Source organism: Euleptes europaea, chromosome 9 (genome assembly GCF_029931775.1).
Source record: "Euleptes europaea isolate rEulEur1 chromosome 9, rEulEur1.hap1, whole genome shotgun sequence".
Classification (NCBI taxonomy): Eukaryota; Metazoa; Chordata; class Lepidosauria; order Squamata; family Sphaerodactylidae; genus Euleptes; species Euleptes europaea.
The window spans coordinates 32,354,793-32,376,593 of NC_079320.1; the positions used below are offsets into that span (position 1 = coordinate 32,354,793).

A 21,801-nucleotide genomic window follows, 5' to 3' on the forward strand; every position below is an offset into this window, starting at 1 on the left:
ATGCTGTATATCTCAGATCATCTGGGGAATTATAAAAGTATAATGGGAAATATTTGAGAAATAGATGATTCACCCTTTCTCCATGTACTACTAAAAGCAAAACAATATGATTCACTGTAGAAAGTATAAATGAAGTTATCATCACATGCTCTTCCTCTCCACATCGTAATTCATAAAGTAATTCTGAGGTTGCCATTCTGGCAATGTGGTCTCACTTTACTTGAAAATGGTTTAGCAAATGCAATGATGCTTCTGGGGGAAATTTATTTCTTTGCAGTTCTCATGACATCATTGCAAAGCCAAGCTGCTTTGCTCAGCAAGCATTTTCCACAGAAAAGTATTAAGATTTTTTAAAAAAAAGTAAGAATACATCCTGCAGTTGAAAAAAAAAAAAGCAATTGTATTAAATGCTGAGTTACAATTTGTTTATGTTTTTTCCTCTCGGTATTTTCCATGTACGATTTAGGGCAAAGTTTAAAAGTGAATAGCAACTGATAAAAACATCAAGGTGAATTTGAATGAAGTGTACAGAATTGTTCCCCAAAGCAAACAGCTTTGTGTTTTAATTATAAACCAAAAAGAAGTTTGAATAACAACTATTGCTTAGTGATTTAGCATTGCATAGAAGGACTACTAAAACATGTTTATCATATTTTAGCCAGCCCCAGCTCCAAGGGCTTCAGGGTGGTGTCCAGGGTTCTCCTTGCCACCCTGAGAGGTAGATTAAGCTGACAGAGCAGCCCAAGGGCACTCAAAGAGTCTCACTGTAAAGTATGGGTTTGAACCAGGGTTGTCAGCTCTGGCTTGGGGTTCCTGAAGAGTTGGGGACGGAGCCTGGGGAAGGCAGAATTTGGGGATGGGAGGGAGCTCAGGGGGGATATGATTCTATAGGGTCTACCCTCCAGAGCTGCCATTTCCTCCAGGAGAACCAATCTGTGTTGGCTGGAGATCAGCTGTAATCCTGAGGGAACTCCAACTACCAGGTCTCCTAAATCCTAGTCCAACACTAACCACTACGCTAGCTCTGATTTATAATTCTGTGGTTTGTGATCAACTTAAGTACTCTGGAGCTAGGTTTTTAAAGAACAAAGCTAACAGCATGACTTGGATTTTAAACTTTTTCCAGCAACCAGTGCTACCTTTTGTTCATTCAGGTCGAAAGATGAATGTTTTAAACTAATTGCTAAAAGTACATGCAAGTAGAACAAAACAAATCACAAAGAAAATTAGAAATCATGGAAGGATGCCCTCTGTAGTTGTGTGTGTGTGTGTGGTTGTTGTTTTTTAAACTGGAACATAAATACATAGCTTCTTGTAGAGAAAATGTTCAGAGAAATAACCCACAGGTATACAGATAAAGCAGTATTCAAGCCTGGACAATCTTATCAGCTTTCAATATGAATAATAAAATGGAACTTTAATGGCAATTTAAAAAATCACAACCGTTCTCCAGTTACTGTAAGTGTAAAGAACATAAATGTAGGTGGGGATTGTGTTTACGAAGCATTCCTTTCATCTTTTATATTTCAACAGGGAATAAAAGCCTCACACTTAATAGAAATCCCCCTATTGGCAGAGTACTTGTTGCTTCATGCTTCCTTCGCCACAGTTCCTAGGCACTATGACACCGAAAAAATCTTTGACGCATCTGCCACATTTCCATTTCTGTTTCCTGCGTACTCAAAGTTGCCTTTATGGCTGCCAATCTAAACTGTGGTTGTTGTGTCCCAGGGTCTAGCTAGTAAAAGTGTACCTTCACACTTTCTTTGCTTTCTGGGCGTTTTGTCCAAAACACATTTTCTGACATCTAAAGGCCAAAGGCTTGCTCTTGCTCCAAAGCCAGGTTATTCACTACAGCACTGGTGTTACAGGGCAGTGGTCTTCAACTTTTCCCAGCTTGAGACCCACTGAGCTGCAAAAAGAAATTGACATCAGAGTCACATGGCTGGGAGAGAGGGAGCCAGAGTTGTAACATCGCTACTGCTGAGGCTAGGACCATAGGAGGAGACCAAAGGAGCCAGGGATGGGAACATAAACTAAGCCCAGCGATGCCCCATAGTAAGGAACAAGCCAAGTATCAGAGGCTGACAGACTGTACACTGTATCAGACAGTGTACAAGCCAAGTATCAGAGGCTGGAGTTATATCATTTTAGAGGACATACATGTGTAGATAAATTTGTATGGTGTTTGAAGTTATAAGATATTTAATTTGCCAAAAATATGAGCCGTATCAACAGGGACAGTTAGCTATTGTTAGAGATGATTCTGAAAGTGTATAAATATGGAAGTTCTGAATTGATTACCAGCTTCTTCTTGGATGAAACTCATTTCCTTGTGGCTCTGCTTATCCTTAGGTAATGAACTCATGTAATGCTCCCATTTTATAATGAATGGTAAAGGTAGTCCCCTGTGCAAGTGTTGGGTCATTACTGACCCATGGGGTGACGTTACATCACGATGTTTACTAGGCAGACTATATTTAGGGGGTGGTTTGCCATTGGCTACCCCAGTTGTCTACAATTTACCCCCAGCAAGCTGGGTACTCATTTTACCAACCTCAGAAGGATGGAAGGCTGAGTTAACTGTGAGCCAGCTATCTGAAACCGACTTCTGTTGGGATCCGTTGGGATCGAACTCTGGTCATGACCAGAGCTCTGACTCCAGTAGTGCAGTTTACCAGTCTGCTCTATGAGGCTTCTCATTTTATAATTATCAATGTAGAATTAATGGATGATATTTGCATACTCTTTGAAGTTTATATATTATTAAGGTCTTAATGAAGGGTAACATGGAGGTAAAAATTCTTTAATAGAGAATTTTCTAGTAAACCTTTTCACTTTAACAACAGTTCTACAACCAGCAAAAAGGAACTGGGGGGGGGGGGAAACAACCTCATTACCGAAACTAATATAAAGAGAATTGGAATAGACCAGGAAAAAGGAGAATGGAGGATTTTGTCCACCCTCAACTTCAGCTACGGAACCACCATCACCGAGTTCCTACCAAGTCCAGAATATCATATAAAAGCCACTGTTTATGGGCTTACTGGCTTCAGAAGGATTCTGCTATCAGAGTCCACAGTCCCACAAAAATGTCCAAATGATAACTACAGCCACCAGCCACAATTTATTTCAACTGGATAAATATTAGAAAACATGGGCAATTGTACAATGTTCTGAAAATTTTTTGGACCCTTCAAAGCAAAAAGTCTTCAATTTCGCTGTTCACGTTACTGTGAACACACATACATCCTGCATGTATGTGCTTACCTCTCTTTGTAAGAAACAGATAACACATGTTCACTTTACAAATGAAACCAGGAACCAGTACTTGGATAAATATGGGGTTTAAAATCACCCATTCAACTGTACGTGTGTTGAATGTAACATGAGAGTTACTCAATTCACATATAAAGAAAAATCAAGCGTACGCTGTACACAGATTGTATATGCGTTCACTGTCACTTGTGAAAAGGGCTTTGGTCTTTGATAATGAAATATAACGTGCATTTGGTTTTAAGATTGCCTCACAGATTTAGATACCTCATCTATAAGTATTTTAAATAAACCTGATTGTCTGTATGCTTACAAGGCTGCAAAAAAGTGCTAATGAGTTTGAAAAAAATCTACATAGGAATGGAAAAATTCAAATTTTGGTAAATTAATTACTATACTATCCAAATCCTACATAATGATTTTCTTAGTGCTGAATTATGTTTATGGCAAGTGTACTATTTTCTAAAAAAAACCTGAATGTCGTTTTTTGTGTTCATTTTCTAGTATGTTATCAATTTGCATTCTGTAAACATAACTGAATTTCAGGTCTGTAAGTTCTTCACCTTAGTGTTAACTTTTCACCACCATAAACTTTTTTTTTTGCCTGTCAAGTCACAGCTGACTTATGGCGACCCCATAAGAGATGGTTTGCCATTGCCTGCCTCTGCTTCATGACCCGGGTATTCCTTGCAGTTCTCCCATCCATTGCAAATACTAGCCAAGATCGACCTTGCTTAGCTTCCGAGATCTGATGAGATCAGGTTAGCTTGGGCTATCCGGGTCATTTGACATCAGTGAAAATAACAGTTCAATAAATTACAGTATTTAGGCAAAAACTCTCGTTTCATTCAGTAGTAAACCGGCTAGCTCTTTTTGACTAAAGGAGGACACACGATGGAGCCACCCACAGACAATGTAGGGCTTTGTATATACTTGGGAAACTCCAAGTATGGTTCTAAATTAACCAAAAAAGAGGGGGGGGCACCACAAAGCTGGACTAAATAAGTTCTAGAAGGAACAGAATGCAGAGGGTAGCTGAATGTCAGTTTCCCCCCCAAAAAACAACAACAACAAGAAAGGAGTAGAAATTAGAGTGGGATGGGATTTCCACATGGTTTATTCTCACTGTGCTTTCTTATGAGCCTCAGACTTGTCATAGTATCTGATAATAAAGTGACTGGCCCTTACATAGATAGGGTTGCCAGGTCCCTCTTTGCCACTGGCGGGAGGTTTTTGGGGAGGAGCCTGAAGAGGGTGGGGTTTGGGGAGGGGAGGGACTTCAATGACATAGAGTCCAATTGCCAAAGTGGCTGTTTTCAATACCATAGAGTCCAATTGCCAAAGCGGCATGTGCATGCGCAGTCCCAATGTGTGGCTGCATAGAAGACCACTCGATGAACAACAGTTATAGGCAAGTGCAACTCTGTTTTTCATGTAGATGTTAAACAGCAAGGGTGACAAAATGAAGTCCTTCAGGACTCCATAGCACTAATGCCCAGGACTGAGCAGCAGTCCCCCAGTACCACTTTCTGGAATTGGCCAGTCAAATAAGAGCAGAACCATCAAAGCATGGAACCACCCACTCTCAAGTCAACCAGCCTCTCCAGAAGGATACCATGGTTGCAAGCTGATCTATAAAAATCAGGTCAGCCAGCACTCAGACATTGTTTATGTCTAGTCATATAGGACTCTCTCAAAAGGGAGATAACTGTATTTGATTGAACAAATAACTTTTTTTTTGTACAAAAGAACTTTCATCATAGTGATTTCTGTAGAAACAGTCAGAATTTAATATGAATGATTAAGTGTTTCTGGGAACAGAACCACCTATACAAATCCACTACTGGAACTAGGGAAGAGCTGTCAGTCATATGTTGCACAGTATTGTCTCATGCTGTTCTCAAGGTGGCAAGGACAGAAGATAGGCATCCTTAAGAGGAACAGGTCAAGAAAGAAGGTTTCCTTCACAGTGATTGTGGTAAGGAGAAAGAAGCAAGCTCAGTCCCACTGTAACAAATGCTTGTGTTCGTGGTGGGGCTTTGCTAACTGCTAACTTAGCCTTGCTAACTGCTATCACCAGCCCTAACTAACCACCTTAAAGACTGAGATCCAGAACATGCCATAAGTTACACAACACAGCTCTCTTGGCTCTTCCACCTTATATAGGTGAGCACTAATTTTGAAGTGCTGCCTTGTGAAATTCCCCCTGCAATTGAAAACTAGCACATCATGGCAAAAGCCAGGCTAGAGAACTTTACTTGTATATTAAGCTTCTTGTACATGAAAAGTTTTGAGGCAGATGTTTTGACAACAGCAGTGCCACACATATGTTCTCCATTAGCACTGGTTTGACCATACTGTGCACTGGTTCTTGTAGGTTATCCGGGCTGTGTAACCGTGGTCTTGGAATTTTCTTTCCTGACGTTTCGCCAGCAACTGTGGCAGGCATCTTCAGAGTAGTAACACTGAAGGACAGTGTCTCTCAGTGTCAAGGGTGTAGGAAGAGTAATATATAGTCAGAAAGGGGTTGGGTTTGAGCTGAGTATTGTCCTGCAAAAGTATTGTCCTGTAAGTATCAAGATAATGTGCTAATGAGGGTATGGTATGTTAATATGGAACCATTGTATCCTGAAGTGATCTGTTAATGTGTGTAATCCAAAACTAATCTGTATGGCTATTGTTGAATGTTGTCTTTGTCTGGAGGTTTTTCAGGGCAGGAAGCCAAGCCTTATTCATTCTTAAACTCTCCTCTTTTCTGTTAAAGTTGTGCTGATGTTTATGAATTTCAATGGCTTCTCTGTGCAATCTGACAAAATAGTTGGTAGAATTGTCCAGTCTTTCAGTGTCTTGGAATAAGACCCTGTGTCCTGTTTGTGTCAGTCCATGTTCAGCCACTGCTGATTTCTCAGGTTGGCCAAGTCTGCAGTATCTTTCATGTTCTTTTATCCTGTGTAACCACGGTTACACAGCCCGGATAACCTACAAGAACCAATGAACTCTGACCGTGAAAGCCTTCGACATACTGTGCACCTCCATGAATGCTTTGGATTCCCTTAGGACTAGAGCCTGGTCTGCACATGTAGCAAAATAAGGTGGCAGAATCCAAAACTGACAGAATAACCTGTACTACTTCAGACTGCTGGAGGGTGATATTATTTTAAAATGCTCCTCTGTGTAAATGACTGTATGCTATGTAGTAAACTAGCATATTCAGGTGAAAAGTTCTAAGCAGGCAGTCTCTCTCTGTTGTGCTAATTTTCTAGTTGCACAGGCTACTTCCACTGAGTTTGTCTTTGCTTCCAAGTAGAAACACTGCTTTGGGACATCTACATAATGTTATCCTTTAACTGTCTACTTTTCAGCATTTCCCCTACCTTGCTCCAATCATTTGAAAACCTGACAACAGTCCAGGCAAGTTTGCATGCTATCCAGACAGCAACATGTGCATTTTTGAAGGTCCTGCCCATATCAGCACTATTTTCCTTACAATGCTCCTCCCACAGGTGCCATTTCCCCCACTGTAGCAACCAAAGGGCCTTTTCAGGCTTAAAAAACTGGTTATTGCTATATTGGTACAGCGGTATGGCACTACAGTGGTATAGAAGTTACTGATTTTTTGAAGCCTGAGTGGCACAGTGAGGGTGGAGGAATACATGGGAAATGGTGGTTGATGGAGAAGAGTGTGCAGAAAACTGCCATGTTGAAACTCTGTTGTTTCCACACAGCAAAGAGAGCTAAACAGAGAATCGTCCCTACGTGAATGAAACCACAGAGTTTATGCAGGGAAGTATTAAAAATTAGCATCTACCTGCAGGCCAAAGTGGGACAGTCCATTCTACCTCTTTAGGATTCTGACACCTAATGTTTTGGAATATGTAGACCATACCTACATCCAGTTAAAGTATATACCATAATATAGAATATAAACACAACTCATGCTAGTGATACTGTTGGGTATTAGATAGCGAGCTTTGCTACATGTCAGACAGTTAAGGGTTAATATTGTAATTAACCAACTGGTCAGTATGGTGACCATTGCAATCGTGCCTGCTGGTCACGTACACAAACAATTTGCATGTTTAACTGCTTTCTATATCCTTTGTTTGGAAGTGAAAGCAGTACAGTAGTTACCTTTTGGATACCAGCCTGCTAGGATGGAGAGGCTTTCTTGCCGTTTAAGAATGCCTACTCGAGAGTAAGCTTAGCAACTGCCAGAGGCTTCTGGCAAGGTTAGGAAAACTTAGAATGTAGAAAGTTTATTTGTTTTTGCTCCCAGTGAAACCCCCAAATCCTGAGTTTAAAGATTGTTTTTATTAAGACAAACGACTTTGTCTTTCTTTTGTGTGTGTGTGAGACTCAAGCTTTATTTTCAATAGACCATGATCAATGATCCGATCCCTCTGAATGGTAGCAGTAAGCCCTGAGAATCTAACAGATACTGTATAGTATAAGAAATAGTTTAGCCAGTAGAATCAAATATGCCCACACAGTGTCCATGCATTGTAGGAGCTGTGTCAAACAAGTAGGTAGCTAAAGCCTAACCCAATTAATCTGTTGAACCATACCTTAAGTAGCTTTCCACATTAAAGAGAAATCTCCAAAATACAACATTACACTAATAAAACATATTACACCATAATCTTGGATGTCAAATTTAAGGGCCCATTAATTTCGAAATAATAATGGTTAGGCTGTCAGTGTTAGCTGTTTTTCTCCCATAGGGTAAAAGATATATATCTTTCCCCCCATAGGTAGAAAAGCAATTTGGTGTTTATGGGGGCAGGGAAGGTTTAAATAATCCCTCCGCCCATCATTTTTTTCAGACAAACTCTCAGCTTGATGTGGTAACATTTACTTTTTTTTAAAGTCAGCAGCCTGTTAAATGCAAGCCTAGTTTGGACCTCAGTTGACAAATAAAATGTCAGGACATAGAAGAGATGGTGGTAACATGAGCAAAACCCTCATGAATTCATGGTTTATATCAAAAACACAAAATCTGAAATTTTACATGTCATCATGGAAGGGAAATCATCATCAAAGGCAAAATGTGACTATTATTAAACAAAATTGTGGATTGTGCAAATGGTTTAGATGGTAATGGATGCCCATGAATAATGGGCATGGGGGCAGAAACGTGTAAATTTTAATTGAGGTCGTCAATTTGACAAGACGGAGTAGAAATAATTGTGTAGGGGAAGTTTGGCAACTATAGCCACTCAGTACTATGACAGGAGAAGCTGTAGCTGGTGAGGTTTTCATTTCTACGCAGTTCTTTAAAGACACAGGAACCCTGACCCATGTGGAACATAACAAACTTAATTATGGCTGCATCAGGGACTGAAACTGTTCAGGTTTATGATCACACAAGGAAGTACTGGATTCTGGTAGCTTGTACTCCTCGTGATGCTCCCTTCAATGTTTCTCGCAGACGTTAAAAGTTATGGACAATAAAGAGCAAAAATCACAGAAGGTACATGCTCAAATTCACCAGAATACCAGAAATGCAAACCTGTTTTCTTCCTAGTCATTAATATATCATCATTTGATTATGCAAGTCAATGGGAATTAAGGCAAAGTATCATTACAGTGGGCAACATAAGTCTACTTGCGTGATTTTGGGCTCCCAGTGGGGCAATAAATTATTGTATATGTCCCTCAAAGCTTAAAGAAGGAAAAATCTATACTTTTCTAGATCTTGCACATGACAAGTTCAACAATATAACCAAATGCTTTGATTGTGTTTTGCCCTTTCTGTATTCAATCAGCAACTGTTTCTTTCACAGAAACATATATTTATTTCTACGCAATCAGGTTTGAATTTATAATTTAAAAAATAGCATAAAAATAAAACACGGTGCCCTCCTTTCATACATCATAAAACAAGCGAAGGTGGTTTTTAAAAGTATTTTAAGGTAATTTTTAAATAACAGAACAGAACAATTAATATAAATTGGACTTCTTCATAATTCTCAAGAATTCTTGCTGATTTATTTCTCCATCACCATCACGATCAGCTTCAGCTATCATTTCCTGGAAAGACATTTAAGATTAAGTACCATTGTGGAAGTATCAAAAACTATTTCTTATTTTTAACACAGAACCCTTACGCTAGTGCTTTCTCAACTTTAGCTATTAAAACTGACATAAATTACAAATAAAAATACACATTTTTATGATCCTCATTGATAAAATGGAAGTGTCTCTAAAGATGGCACCCTATTGATCTCTAATAAATGTGATATAGAAATATTAACTTCAGTAAGATAGTTAATTGTTATTAAAACCCATCAAATTGATTTATCAGACAAACACCATTATCCTTAGCTATGGTAACTCTCACTGGGATCTGACAGAGGTGATCAGACCTGCTGCATCTATTGACTAAGGCATAACCAAGCAAGTCATTTACCTGAATTTCTTCATCAGCTATATCTTCTCCAAGTTCACTAAAAGCTCTCTTTAGGTTTTTAAAGGAAATTTTGCCTGTTCCATCAGTGTCAAATAATTTGAAAGCCTTCAAGAGTTCTTCCTTGTTATCCTTTTCACTCTTACAAAAAGAAAGAGGAAAAATGATGGAGCATCAACTTTAAGTTTATAATTTATGAAAGCAAGATTATGGGCTACCATTTTACCATTTTTTTAATAACCAAGGTCAAAAAGTCTTCACAATTTATGATGCCGTGGTAATCTTTGCCAATCTCTGCTACCATTTTTCTAACTTCTCCTTTCTTTGTTTCAAAGCCAAGAGTTTGCAACGCAACCTGCAGTGGACAGGAAGGAGATTTTTTAACACACACAAGATAGTGAGATGTATCCTGCTCATGTTTTCCGGTTGCAGATGACACTTGTGCCAGGAGAAAGTTTCACCAGTTTCCCCTTCCTTTAGCCCCCACTTCCTACCCATGCTGTCCATAAGGATCCATGAACCCATGGGGGCACAATTTGGGGTGTGGGTAGTAGCAGGCTGAACCAGAAGGATGAAGGGGAAAGTTTACATCTGCAAACATTATTTCACTCACACTAGATGAATTTCTGATGCAAGAATGCAGCCCAATGGGAAAACTTATATGAGATTTTGCACAATGGCCCGATCTAGCCTGATCTCGTCATATCTCAGAAGCTAAGCAGGGTCAGCCCTGGTTAGTATTTGGATGGGAGACCACCAAGGAATACCAGGGTTGCTGTGCAGAGGAAGGCACTGGCAAAACACCTCTGTTAGTCTCTTGCCATGAACCCCCCCCCCCAAAAAAAGAGGTCGCCATAAGTCGGCTGCGACTTGAAGGCACTTTACACACACGTCAGGAAAGAAGCAGAGGGTCAGGAAGCTCTTACCAGCTGCTATTCTAGCCCAAATGAACTGGATGGGTGACAACCTTACTAGGCAAAACACTGAATCTGACTTGGATGGAAGAAGTGAATGGAAGGCATTGCAAAGTATTTACGGTATGAAAGAGCAAGAAAGTTCAGGGGTGAGGAAACAAGATAACTCTGTTATTTGGCTACTGAGTAATGGTGAATGTCTTAAGTCCTAATCTGTTGTCAGGTAAATGTTATAAGCCTCCTAATCCTTAACTTAGAATAAGTTAAATTGGAAAGTGTGGGCATATTCCTCGCTAAACCCAGGGAGCATCTTAAAAATATCATTACAATTCTAGAACAAGATATATCTATCGATTTGTATACAGTAATAAGCAAGGTGCTCAAGATGTATTGTGGAAATGGAGTCACGTTCTACCTCCCATTGACATTAATTCAGATTCAGCTTTACAAAAATCATTGATCTGCTGAATTTGCCATAATATATAGCTATTACATCCACCCAAAACACACAGAATATTTGCTTCTTAATAAGGGTGTCCGTATCCCCACCTAGCAAGGAGCTTGGCTGTTTGAAACCTTCACAGACCCAAATATTTCAAACTATCAACTACCTTTTCTGGAACAGCAAATAGACATTTATGATTCCATGGGTAGGCAAATAAAATATTGAATCCCAAGCAGAATATGGGGATCTAATCGATGTGACACGTGAAGGCAATATAGGACCCAAAAGCAGCATTCTAAGATGCTTCTTAGAAACTAAGCATAACAGTCAACCATAATGATCAATTCATACATAAAGCGAAAGGAACCTAAAATCCACCTACAATTCATTCTGCAATTTGCGTAACAGAATTCACTGTATTACATATTACAGAATTATCTCCAGCTGTTTGCATTATCTGCATGACTATTCACATTGATGCTGACATCAGAATCAGCATGCAACATAAATTAATCCAGGGGGGAACACAACTCATTTAGCTGCCCTGAGCCCTGCCCTGGTAGGGAAAGGGAGGGATATAAATCTAAAAAAATAAAAATAAATGGAAACCTCCACAACTAGAGCTCTTTAAAGATAATCTAAGGGTGTTGAATGAGCACATGTGGACAGTGAAGGGGACTGCACCACGAAGCACTATCCCTGACCTCAGCACTTCCATTACAGCACACATATGGAACCTTCACACTAACACTTTTCTCTATATGACTGAGAACCATTAAAAAGCAGGGTTTACAACTGTGGAGAGAAAGAACCATATGCATATGTGGATGCCGTACCTGTAGACTCTATGTATACATTCCAAATATGTCTTGATTTGGCGCTCAGCTTGCCAATGCCATTCTGCCCCCCTCCCCCAGTCTACTCCCCTTCTAACATCGGTAGGGTTGCTCTTCACCACTGGTGGGAGGTTTTTGGGGTTTGGGGAGGGACTTCAATGCCACAGAGCTCAATGGCCAAAGCGGCCATTTTCTCCGGGTGAACTGATCTCTATTGGCTGGAGATCAGTTGTAATAGCAGGAGATCTCCAGCTATTACCTGGAGGTTGGCAACCCTACACATCTGCAAGTAGGTGGGTTTCTTTCAAAACTCAGCAGGTCACTTCCTGTGCTTTCTGTTTATGACTTTTGATAATATTTGAATTTTCAGTTGGACACTGAAAGATTTTAACTTAAACCAGATTCAGACCCCCAAAACTATCCCTCATACATCCAGTTCTTTCACATCAATGCCTCCAGATTCATCTGTATCAAACAAATTGAAAGCTTCTCTGATCTCCTGCTTTTGCTCTTCAGTCAGTTCATGTTTCAATCCACTTCTCTTTCGCCGAAGAGAAGTTGTGCTACTTCTTGTATAATCAGATGTTGTCTGCTAAGTGTGTGAAAAGGAAGAAGTAAGAAACAGCCTTTGGAGAAAACTAGAAGTAGCAAAAAACAGTTTATTACATCACATTCTACGAAAAATTATATTTAGGCCACCTGTATTTGATTTGCAAATAAGCATTTGTTTTTGTAACTGTGTGTATTGTTTTTAGCTGTGTTTTTCAGTTGCATTTTTAACATTGCTGGGTGCTTTTGATGTTTGTGTCCTTGCAGCTTTTGTTGGTTTGTTAGCTGCCTTGAGTCAGAGGAGATAAGCCAAGGTGTAAATATCTTAAATTAATAGATAGCTAAAAAAACAACAACAACCCAAACAGAAATAGCAATATTATTTATTTTTATTTAGAATATTTATATGCCTTCTCTCCAGAGAACCTGCTTGAGGAGGCTTACAAAGTTAAACATGACAAAATATTTAAACAGCAAAACATTATTAAAAATTAACAAGCTACTAACAACCTAGCATTAAAAACTCTGCCAAAGCATAAGAACTGCATAAAAGTTTAGCAACCTAAAATCAGTTTCATAAAATAGTTCTCAGGCTGGAAACAGAATGCAAAAAAAATAAAAAAAATAATGAAGATGTGCTGATGAAACATAAAACATAGAACGAGTGGTATTTTGGGCTGGAGGGAATAGGAGTGGGGAGACGTCATGGGGAAGGAGACACTGCAGGAGTGGCAAAGGAGTAAGCCAAGTCTGCAATTGTATGGCTCTTTTAACAAGAAAATCAAACCTTGGATTAGGAGGGGCAGGTGGCATGGTGGAATAACCAGTATGTGAAGGATATTGTCGAAGGCTTTCACGGTCAGAGTTCATTGGTTCTTGTAGATTATCCGGGCTGTGTGACCGTGGTCTTGGTATTTTCTTTCCTGACGTTTCGCCAGCAGCTGTGGCAGGCATCTTCAGAGGAGTAACACTGAAGGACTCCTCTGAAGATGCCTGCCACAGCTGCTGGCGAAACGTCAGGAAAGAAAATACCAAGACCACGGTCACACAGCCCGGATAACCTACAAGAACCAGTATGTGAAGGGATTCTCCGGAAAAGATTTTTATGGGACTGAAGGGCTTAGAGATGCTACAGAAAGGGAAACGACAGAGGTGAACAACTACCAGTAATCCAGGTGTGAATGGTACACAGATTTATGTTGGTGCACTAAAACAATTGCCTAGGATGCTCCGGTGTATATGGATTACTTATTGTGAGACCTTGCGTGCCCCATTCCCTAAGTGGGGTTTCCCATCTTCTGTGTGTCCTGCAGGTTCCCTTCTTGTGTAATAATAAGAAAACAGTTTACTGATACAATCCTGAAATTGACTTAAATGCATGGCTATGTGCAAGTATTTAAGCATATGCATGTTTGCTCAGAAATAATCCCCAGTGCGCTCAGTGGGAATCACTCCCAAGTATGTGTAGGACAGCACAACACGTTTCCTCGTAAGTGCCATAATCCAACCGGATGACCTCTCAAATAATTGTGATTTGAATTTAAAGCTGCAGTCCTATGCAATCCTAAGGGACAAATGAGTGAGCATTAGGGTTGTCAGGTTCCTCTTTGCCACTGGCAGGAGGTTTTTGGGGCGGAGCCTGAAGAGGGCAGGGTCTGGGAAGGGGAGGGACTTCCATGCCATAGAGTCCAATTGCCAAAGGGCCATTTTCTCCAGGTGAACTGATCTCTATTGGCTGGAGATTAGTTGTAATAGCAGGAGATCTCCAGCTAGTACCTGGAGGTTGGCAACCCTAGTGAGCATACTTAGGACGGAACTGCAAGAACATTAGTTCACCCAACTGTCTCTCTGTAAATCTTTCCACAATCCCCTATGGAAACAGTCTTTTCCTGTTTAAATTGAAGATTTCCGCTTATTTTAAGGTGGAAATTACAGAAGTCTATGTTTCTTCTTCTTTTCCCTTAAATCTACGTAAGAACTAGAAAGAATCGTCACTAGGGAGATTTGTTTGAATTAATCATGTGGGTTTGGTGTAAAAATATAAACATAAAGCCACTGCTTAAGAAGGTGTTTGCGCACCACACACGGCAGCAATAAACCCTGTGGCTGTAACTAGTTAACCCAATGATATGGGCAAATACAGATTTACCCATTTGTGTTCTCATAATTCAGTGCTCAGAAGGGTGTGAAAGACACATACTCTTACTAACTAGAATGCTTACTAACTAGACAGAACTATGCACAACTCACCATTATGCCTCTCTCTCACCACTTTGCGTGCACAAACCAAAGCTTGGGGAACTGACTCTCCAACTGCCTTTATTTGCCAGTTGTGTTCAGTTTTTGAAAGCTGAGCATGACCAGTGGAGGTGGGGGGAGGGGAGGATTCTGGTCAAGTCCCCTCTTATTTTCTTCCGAAGACCAATCAGGCGATGCGAGTGGAAGGTGGGCATTGTGACATTGCACAGAATTCCGTGTTCTCCTTTCAGCTGGATGCAAAACAGGCAGGGGTGTTTATCTTGGCAACCAGAATTGTGAGAATCTCTGCCTCCCCCACCCCATGCATTTGTGGTTAATGAGGGATTTTTTCCTGCAAACAAAGTATGTGTGCAGTTGCGAGGAGCTGTGCCAGGCAGGTTATCCATTTGTGAAAAGGTTCGCTTTGCAAATTGTTTTTACTAGCACAGCTACATCTAATGTGTAGAACACCAACACGTGTCTGCTTTTGAACATGTGCAGAGTATCTTCAACCACAAAAAATCTTTTCCAGGTGAGTAGCCATATTAGTCTGTCGTAGCAGAACAAAATTTGGACACAGTATCTGATGGGCGGTATCTGGCAAAATGAGCTTTGACTCATGCAAATGTATACCTTGGAAAATTTGGTTGGGCTCTAAGGTGCTATTTTTCCAGGTGAGTAGCCATATTAGTCTGTCGTAGCAGAACAAAATTTGGACACGGTATCTGATGGGAGGTATCTGGCAAAATGAGCTTTGACTCATGCAAATGTATACCTTGGAAAATTTGGTTGGGCTCTAAGGTGCTATTGGACTCAAATTTTTGTTCCACAAAAATATGTTGTTCTTTAAAACACTACAAGATTGTTTGGTGTTTTGGCTTCAAGACAAACATTGCCACCCCTCTGCATGTTTTTTCACCACTGACTAACCCCAGTGGCTTTGATTCTAAGGTGCCCTTCCATCTGGGCAGAGCAGTTCCCCCCACAGAATGGCTTTTCTGTCTGTAGAGGAAGAAAGGGAGATTTTTTGCCAATTTCAGGTCCCACAATCAGAACTTGGAGTGTCCCTGTCTCCCCCCGCCCCATACTTTTGTGGTTAATGAAATTCTCAATTTGCATCCCCGTACTTCTCCTTTGGGTCCACTGACCCACTGCAGGAAGGGGGGGAATTGCCTTCCTCTAGTGCAACTCTGCTCAGGCCGCTTAAAATCCAAGCCAGTGTCTCTCTAAACTCCTAGAATTAGTATGGTTTCTGATAAGGTTGAGACACAACACCTCTTTTTAGAAATCATTCTAAGAATTGGTAGTTATCAGCCATTTTTCATTTTCCTGACTTTCGTACTAGTTTAACATAATTTAATCCTTCTCTTCTGGTAAAGTGAGTAACAGATATCAGAAACGTGGGAAACATGTACAACAAACTACCTTTTATGGTACTAAAAAGATATATATTTTTTACTATAATGTCATTATTATTTCGGTCCTCTGACAAAAGGTCTTGAGCAAAGTCAAAACCAATACAAGATTAAAATACACAACAGTAAAACATTAAAACACAGCATGGCAAATTAAAACCCATCTCTGTAACGGTATAGAGAAACCACAAGTGCTAGAAATTTGGCAACAGAATGTGTTCTTTCCAGATTTGTGCATATTAGGGTGCCCTCTGGAAGGGATAGAGCACATTTTCTTGTCCTGCAAAAATCTTCCCTTCTTTGGTGCCGTTTTCTTACTGCCAAAACCTCAGGGCATATTTTTCCAGCATTTCCCCCCCTGCAGCAATCCTGGAGGGCATTTTAAGGGCTTTTTTTTTGGGGCGGGGGGTAAACTAGTCACCACTATAGAGTTCTAGCACTACAACAAGCTAATGTCAGATTAATTTCTAATTTCATTAGCACCATTATGGCACTAAAGGTACTTTTTTGAAATATTGGGAACATTGCCTCTAAACATACACAGAAAATCATTTTCTATAAAATGCTGGCTAAGCTTAGCATTCCTCTCCAGCAACATTTATATATGAGAAGGCATTTCCAGATACATTTCCTGCTGAAAAACAACCTTGACAAGCAAAACTGTAACTTGCAAAACAAATCTATTTTCAAAAATGGAAGAGATCTTTGCATTATTTCCAACTGTTTGGGCACCAATTATGTAAGAGAGGTTTAATTTTGTCTGTTAGTTCAATCAACTTTGTAAGTGGATCAGAAATCCTGTCCACAAAAGAAAGAATGCAACTCAATTTCAATAATTTCATTATTAAAGATAGAATTGTCAAGCATATAGAAGGGCAAGGTCTGCTGGGCAAAACCCAACATGGCTTCTGTAAGGGTAGGTCCTGTCTCACTAACCTATTAGAGTTTTTTGAAAGCGTCAATAAGCATGTGGACAGGAATGAGCCTGTGGATATTGTATATTTGGATTTCCAAAAAGCTTTTGACATAGTCCCCCACCAAAGACTGCTAAGCAAACTTCTGTGAGGGTCTGTACGCCTTGCCTTGGGTAAGGTCTTTGCCTTGTATGTTTCCCCCCCCCCTCCCTGGACTCGTGAAAGCAGTCCAGGCCTCTTGACTTTCCTTGGTTCAGGCGCAGCGTCTGACGGGCCCCAGGTTGGAATGTCTCTTCCCTCTTCCCACGTTCCTCCCTTGCTCTCACTGACTCCCTTCCACCACTGTGGCCTTGGTGGGTAGATAGTACTAACAAGCTCTCGAAGTTCTTTGATGTTTTGTACCATGCACGATTATCTCGTAGATTCCCATAACATACGTTTGACATCTGCTTCCCTGTAGGGGTTATAATTCTGTCTTTGTGAAACCGTAAGCACTTGCAACTTTACCAGTGTAAGGCCTGTACTACCTGAAGCTTCCAATAAAGTTCCTTGTTTCTGCATGACAGTCTGAGCAAGTGATTTTATGGAGTTTGCACAGGAAGGTTGGGAACCCTCACAACTTCATAGTCACGGGATAAGAGGACAAGTCCTCTTATGGATTGAGAGCTGGCTGAAAAATAGGAAGCAGAGAGTAGGAATCAATGGTCAGTTCTCCCAATGGCGGGATGTGAGCAGTGGGGTGCCTCAGGGATCTGTGTTGGGACCGGAGCTTTTCAACCTGTTCATCAATGACCTGGAGTTGGGGTTAAACAGTGAAGTAGCCAAGTTTGCAGATTACACCAAATTATTTAGGGTGGTTAAAACAAAATCGGACTGTGAAGAGCTCCAGAAGGATCTCTGCATACTGGAAGAATGGGCATTAAAATGGCAAATGAGATTCAATGTGAGTAAGTGTAAAGTGATGCATATTGGGGCAAAAAATCCTGACTTCACATACACACTGATGGGATCTGTGCTGGCAGCGACAGACCAAGAAAGGGATCTTGGGGTGGTAGTGGATAGCTCAATGAAGATGTCAACCCAGTGTGCGGCTGCTGTAAAAAAGGCAAAATTCCATGCTGGCCATAATTAGACGAGGAATAGAGAATAAAACTGCTGATATCATACTGCCATTGTACAAATCTATGGTGAGACCACACTTGGAATACTGTGTACAGTTCTGGGCCATGTCCGCACTGCGCGTTTGCAGCTCCAATTTCTGCGGGCTTTCCTTGCATGTTCCCACTTCATCTCACCCGAAGAATTCCGAGGACGTCTCCAGAGCGCAATTTCTCCGCATTAAGTGCATCTGCTTATACGGCGAATTAATAAAATAAAACGTCTTCCACACCCGGTGCCTTAAAGTGGGAACATGCAATGTGTGTTCAATCGACTTCCTGCTGCCAGCCAACCCCCGCAATCCCCCCGCCTCCCTTAATAACGCTGGACCAATCGCCGTCCTTGCTTGGAGCGCAGACTGGGCATGCATGGGAGCGTGCCGGTCTTTGGGCTTATCAAATGCAGCGGAGAAAGGTGGCGCGGTGGGAACAGAAATTTACAGTCGTTTTGGATACTTGTGTACTGGACGCGTGTAAATTGTGAGGTAAGTTGCTAGTGCATTCACGGGCCTGGTCACCACACCTAAAAAGGATATTACAGAGCTTGAGAAGGTGCAGAAAAGAGCAACCAAAATGATTAGGGGACTAGAGCAACTGTCCTATGGGAAGCGGTTAAGACGCTTAGGGCTGTTTCGCTAGGAAAGAAGGCGGCTGAGGGGAGACATGATAGAGGTCTATAAAATTATGCATGGTTTGGAGAGAGTGGACAGGGAGAAGTTTTTCTCCCTCTCCCATAATACTAGAACATGGGGTCATCTGCTAAAGCTGGAGGGTGAGAGATTCAAAACAAATAAAAGGAAGTATTTTTTCACACAATGCATAGTTAAATTGTGGAACTCCCTGCCTCAGGATGTGGTGATGGCTGCCAGCTTGGAGGGCTTTAAGAGGGGAGTGGGCATATTCATGGAGGAGAGGGGTATTCATGGCTATTAGTTAGAATGGATACTAGTCATGCTGCATACCTATTCTCTCTAGTATCAGAGGAGCATGCCTATTATTTTGGGTGCTGTGGAACACAGGCAGGATAGTGCTGCTGCACTTGTCTTGTTAGTGGCTCCCTAGAAGCACCTGGTTGGCCACTGTGTGAACAGACTGCTGGACTTGATGGGCCTTGGTCTGATCCAGCAGGGCCTTTCTTATGTTCTTATGTTCTTAAGGCACAAGACACCAAAGAACACAGAAATAGGTTAATGACAAAGGTTGCTCTTAATCCATGAGTACAGATAAATACTATTAAGGAATTGGAAGCTGATCATCCTCCTGGGAAATGGAAGAGAGGGTTGGACTCTTCTTAGTCAGTCCAAGGCAAGGCTTCCTATCAGGCAGACAACTGGGATGCCTTGGGTTAGTTTTTTATCAGCTCAAGTGAGAATGTCTTTCTGGGAAACATGTTGCCACCCACAACCGCAGGATGTCTCTCATTCAATTCCTTTAGTCTATGGAAGTATTTTCTCTGGTACTTGATTCTTATTCTTTTGCATATGTTATGTCACATATATTTTCAAAAGCACATGAAGTCCAAAATACACATGTAAACACTTTGCCTAAGAACCTGCACAAAGCATTTTGAAAATTTGGTACTGTGACTCAATGTAGGACAAGGGACAGTGTCCACCTCTACTGGTGATATCTCTCCACAACTCTGTCATGGATAGTTGCCAACCTCCAGGTACTAATAATTTCTTCTTCATTACAGATATTTCCAGTTCATCACAGCTTATTCAATATCAGAGATCTGTTCACCTGGAGAAAATGGCCACTTTGGCAATTGGATTCTACCTCCCCTACCCAAACCCCGCCCTAACCAGGCTCTGCCCCCAAAACCTCCCACCAGTGGCGAAGAGGGACCTGGCAACTTACTTCCTCTTTCTATGGTTACTTTTGGGGTTCTGCTAAGTCTACACTGTTCTCATATGCGCTGTATTCTTTTTGCTGGCAGAGATTAATAAACAATAAGCATATTTGTCAAGCATACTCTGTACAAGTCTTTTTTAACAGGCCTATAATGTAGACCAGTGTTAAATTCACCAGAACTTCAACCTTGAGGTGCTTAACTTGCTCCTATGCCCTGTTTAGCACCCTGAATAACCATGACTTGCCTGAGCTTATCAGAGCTTGGAAACTAAGCAGGGTTAGCCATGACTAGTACTTCGATGGGAGACCACCAAGGAAGACTTTGGTTGCTATGCAGAGGAAGGCAATAACAAAGCAATCTCTGCTCACCTCTGCCTTGAAAACCCCATGGCCTTGAGGTCACCATGACCAGTTGTGACTTGATGGCACAAAATTATTAGTACTTGCTGCTTTGTCTTCACCTCTAACCTCCAGCTCACAGAACAGTTGGGAAACCTCTCTCTATACTTGACCCACGGTATTTTTCCCGTCAGCAAGGCTCCCCATACCAGGCAGGCCAATGTGACCCGTATTTTCACTGCCTGCATAACAAGAGGCTCTGGGAGGTATCCCAGATTACTTTCCGATCCAAGCCAGACTTGAACACATGAACACATGAACCTGCCTTATACTGAATCAGACCCTTGGTCCATCAAAGTCAGTATTGGCTACTCAGACTGGCAGCAGCTCTCCAGGGTCTTGGGCGGGGGTCTTTCACATCACCTACCTGCCTAGTCCTTTTAACTGGAGATGCTGGGGATTTAACCTGGGACCTTCTCCATGCCACGGCCCCTCCCACATAATTTTTATTTTATTATAAATTTATTTATAATATATAATTTTTATTTTATTATAAATTTTATTTTATTTACTTTATTTACACCCCACTTTTCTCCCCAATGGGGACTTGCAACATTTCCCCCTTCAAGGTGCCTCTGGACTGAAATGACTGATCTGGTGCTGTGTTGTGGGGGGATAGGTGGTAGAGGGGTGGCAGGTGTAGGGGCGCAGTGGCATAAGCCTGAATCAGAGGCCCTGCAGTCGAGCCTGTGATGGTCTGAGACACTGAAAGGGTGGTCCATCCACCATTCCTTGAAACCTGGGGCGTGGGCGTCTTATTGGGTACAGAAGGGGACTGAAGAGCCGGACATGGGGGCTTGCACACAGGTTTGTTAGGCTACTGAGGCCTTCACAGTTGTCCACTTATTACTGCCTCTTCCTCCACTGTCCCAGACATTTTGCTTGCTGTCACACCTGCTGAAAGGCTCAAGAGACCAACTGCTCCAACCCCTCCTCTTTGGCCTGCTTGCCAGACACTGCAGCCGACTCCCACTGAAAGCACTGTCTTGCGCTCACTTTTGCTCAAGCCGAAGCAACTCTGCTCTGAGCGCCATTTCCTACTCCTCTTCCTGTAGGATTACTTATTTGGTGCACAGCTCACGCTGTGGCTCACGAAAGCTCATACCCTGCCAGAAAATATTTTTGTTAGTCTTTAAGGTGCTCCTGGACTCATGCCACTAAGGTGAGCTTTCCACAGACGGCCGGGAGGGGGCAGCATCCACAAAGCGCTGCGTATCGTTGCCAGCCAAGACCCGCCGGAGGAGAGTTACCAGAAAGGAGACTCTGCTGGGGAGGGGTCGTCCCTGGGACCTTCTGCACGCAAGGCAGGTGCCGTTCTAGCTCCCCCAAAGCCCCCTCCCAGTCAGAGGTCTTCTGCTTCTGCTTCTCACCCGGAAGGTCATTTGTGCATGGGAGGTT

The 21,801-nt window shown here is 41.6% G+C and overlaps 1 protein-coding gene across 1 annotated transcript; it reads right to left on the reverse strand.

Annotated features, from left to right (window-relative positions):
• Window positions 1-9,216: 9,216 nt before the first annotated feature.
• On the reverse strand, window positions 9,217-21,785 carry LOC130482321 (uncharacterized). The gene is made up of 5 exons (XM_056855030.1): window positions 21,774-21,785; window positions 12,308-12,469; window positions 9,909-10,037; window positions 9,686-9,823; window positions 9,217-9,306 (listed from the first exon to the last, which is right to left on the reverse strand). The coding sequence occupies exons 1-5, from the start codon at window positions 21,783-21,785 to the stop codon at window positions 9,217-9,219; spliced, it is 531 nt and encodes a 176-aa protein (XP_056711008.1).
• Between the last annotated feature and the right edge of the window lie 16 nt (window positions 21,786-21,801).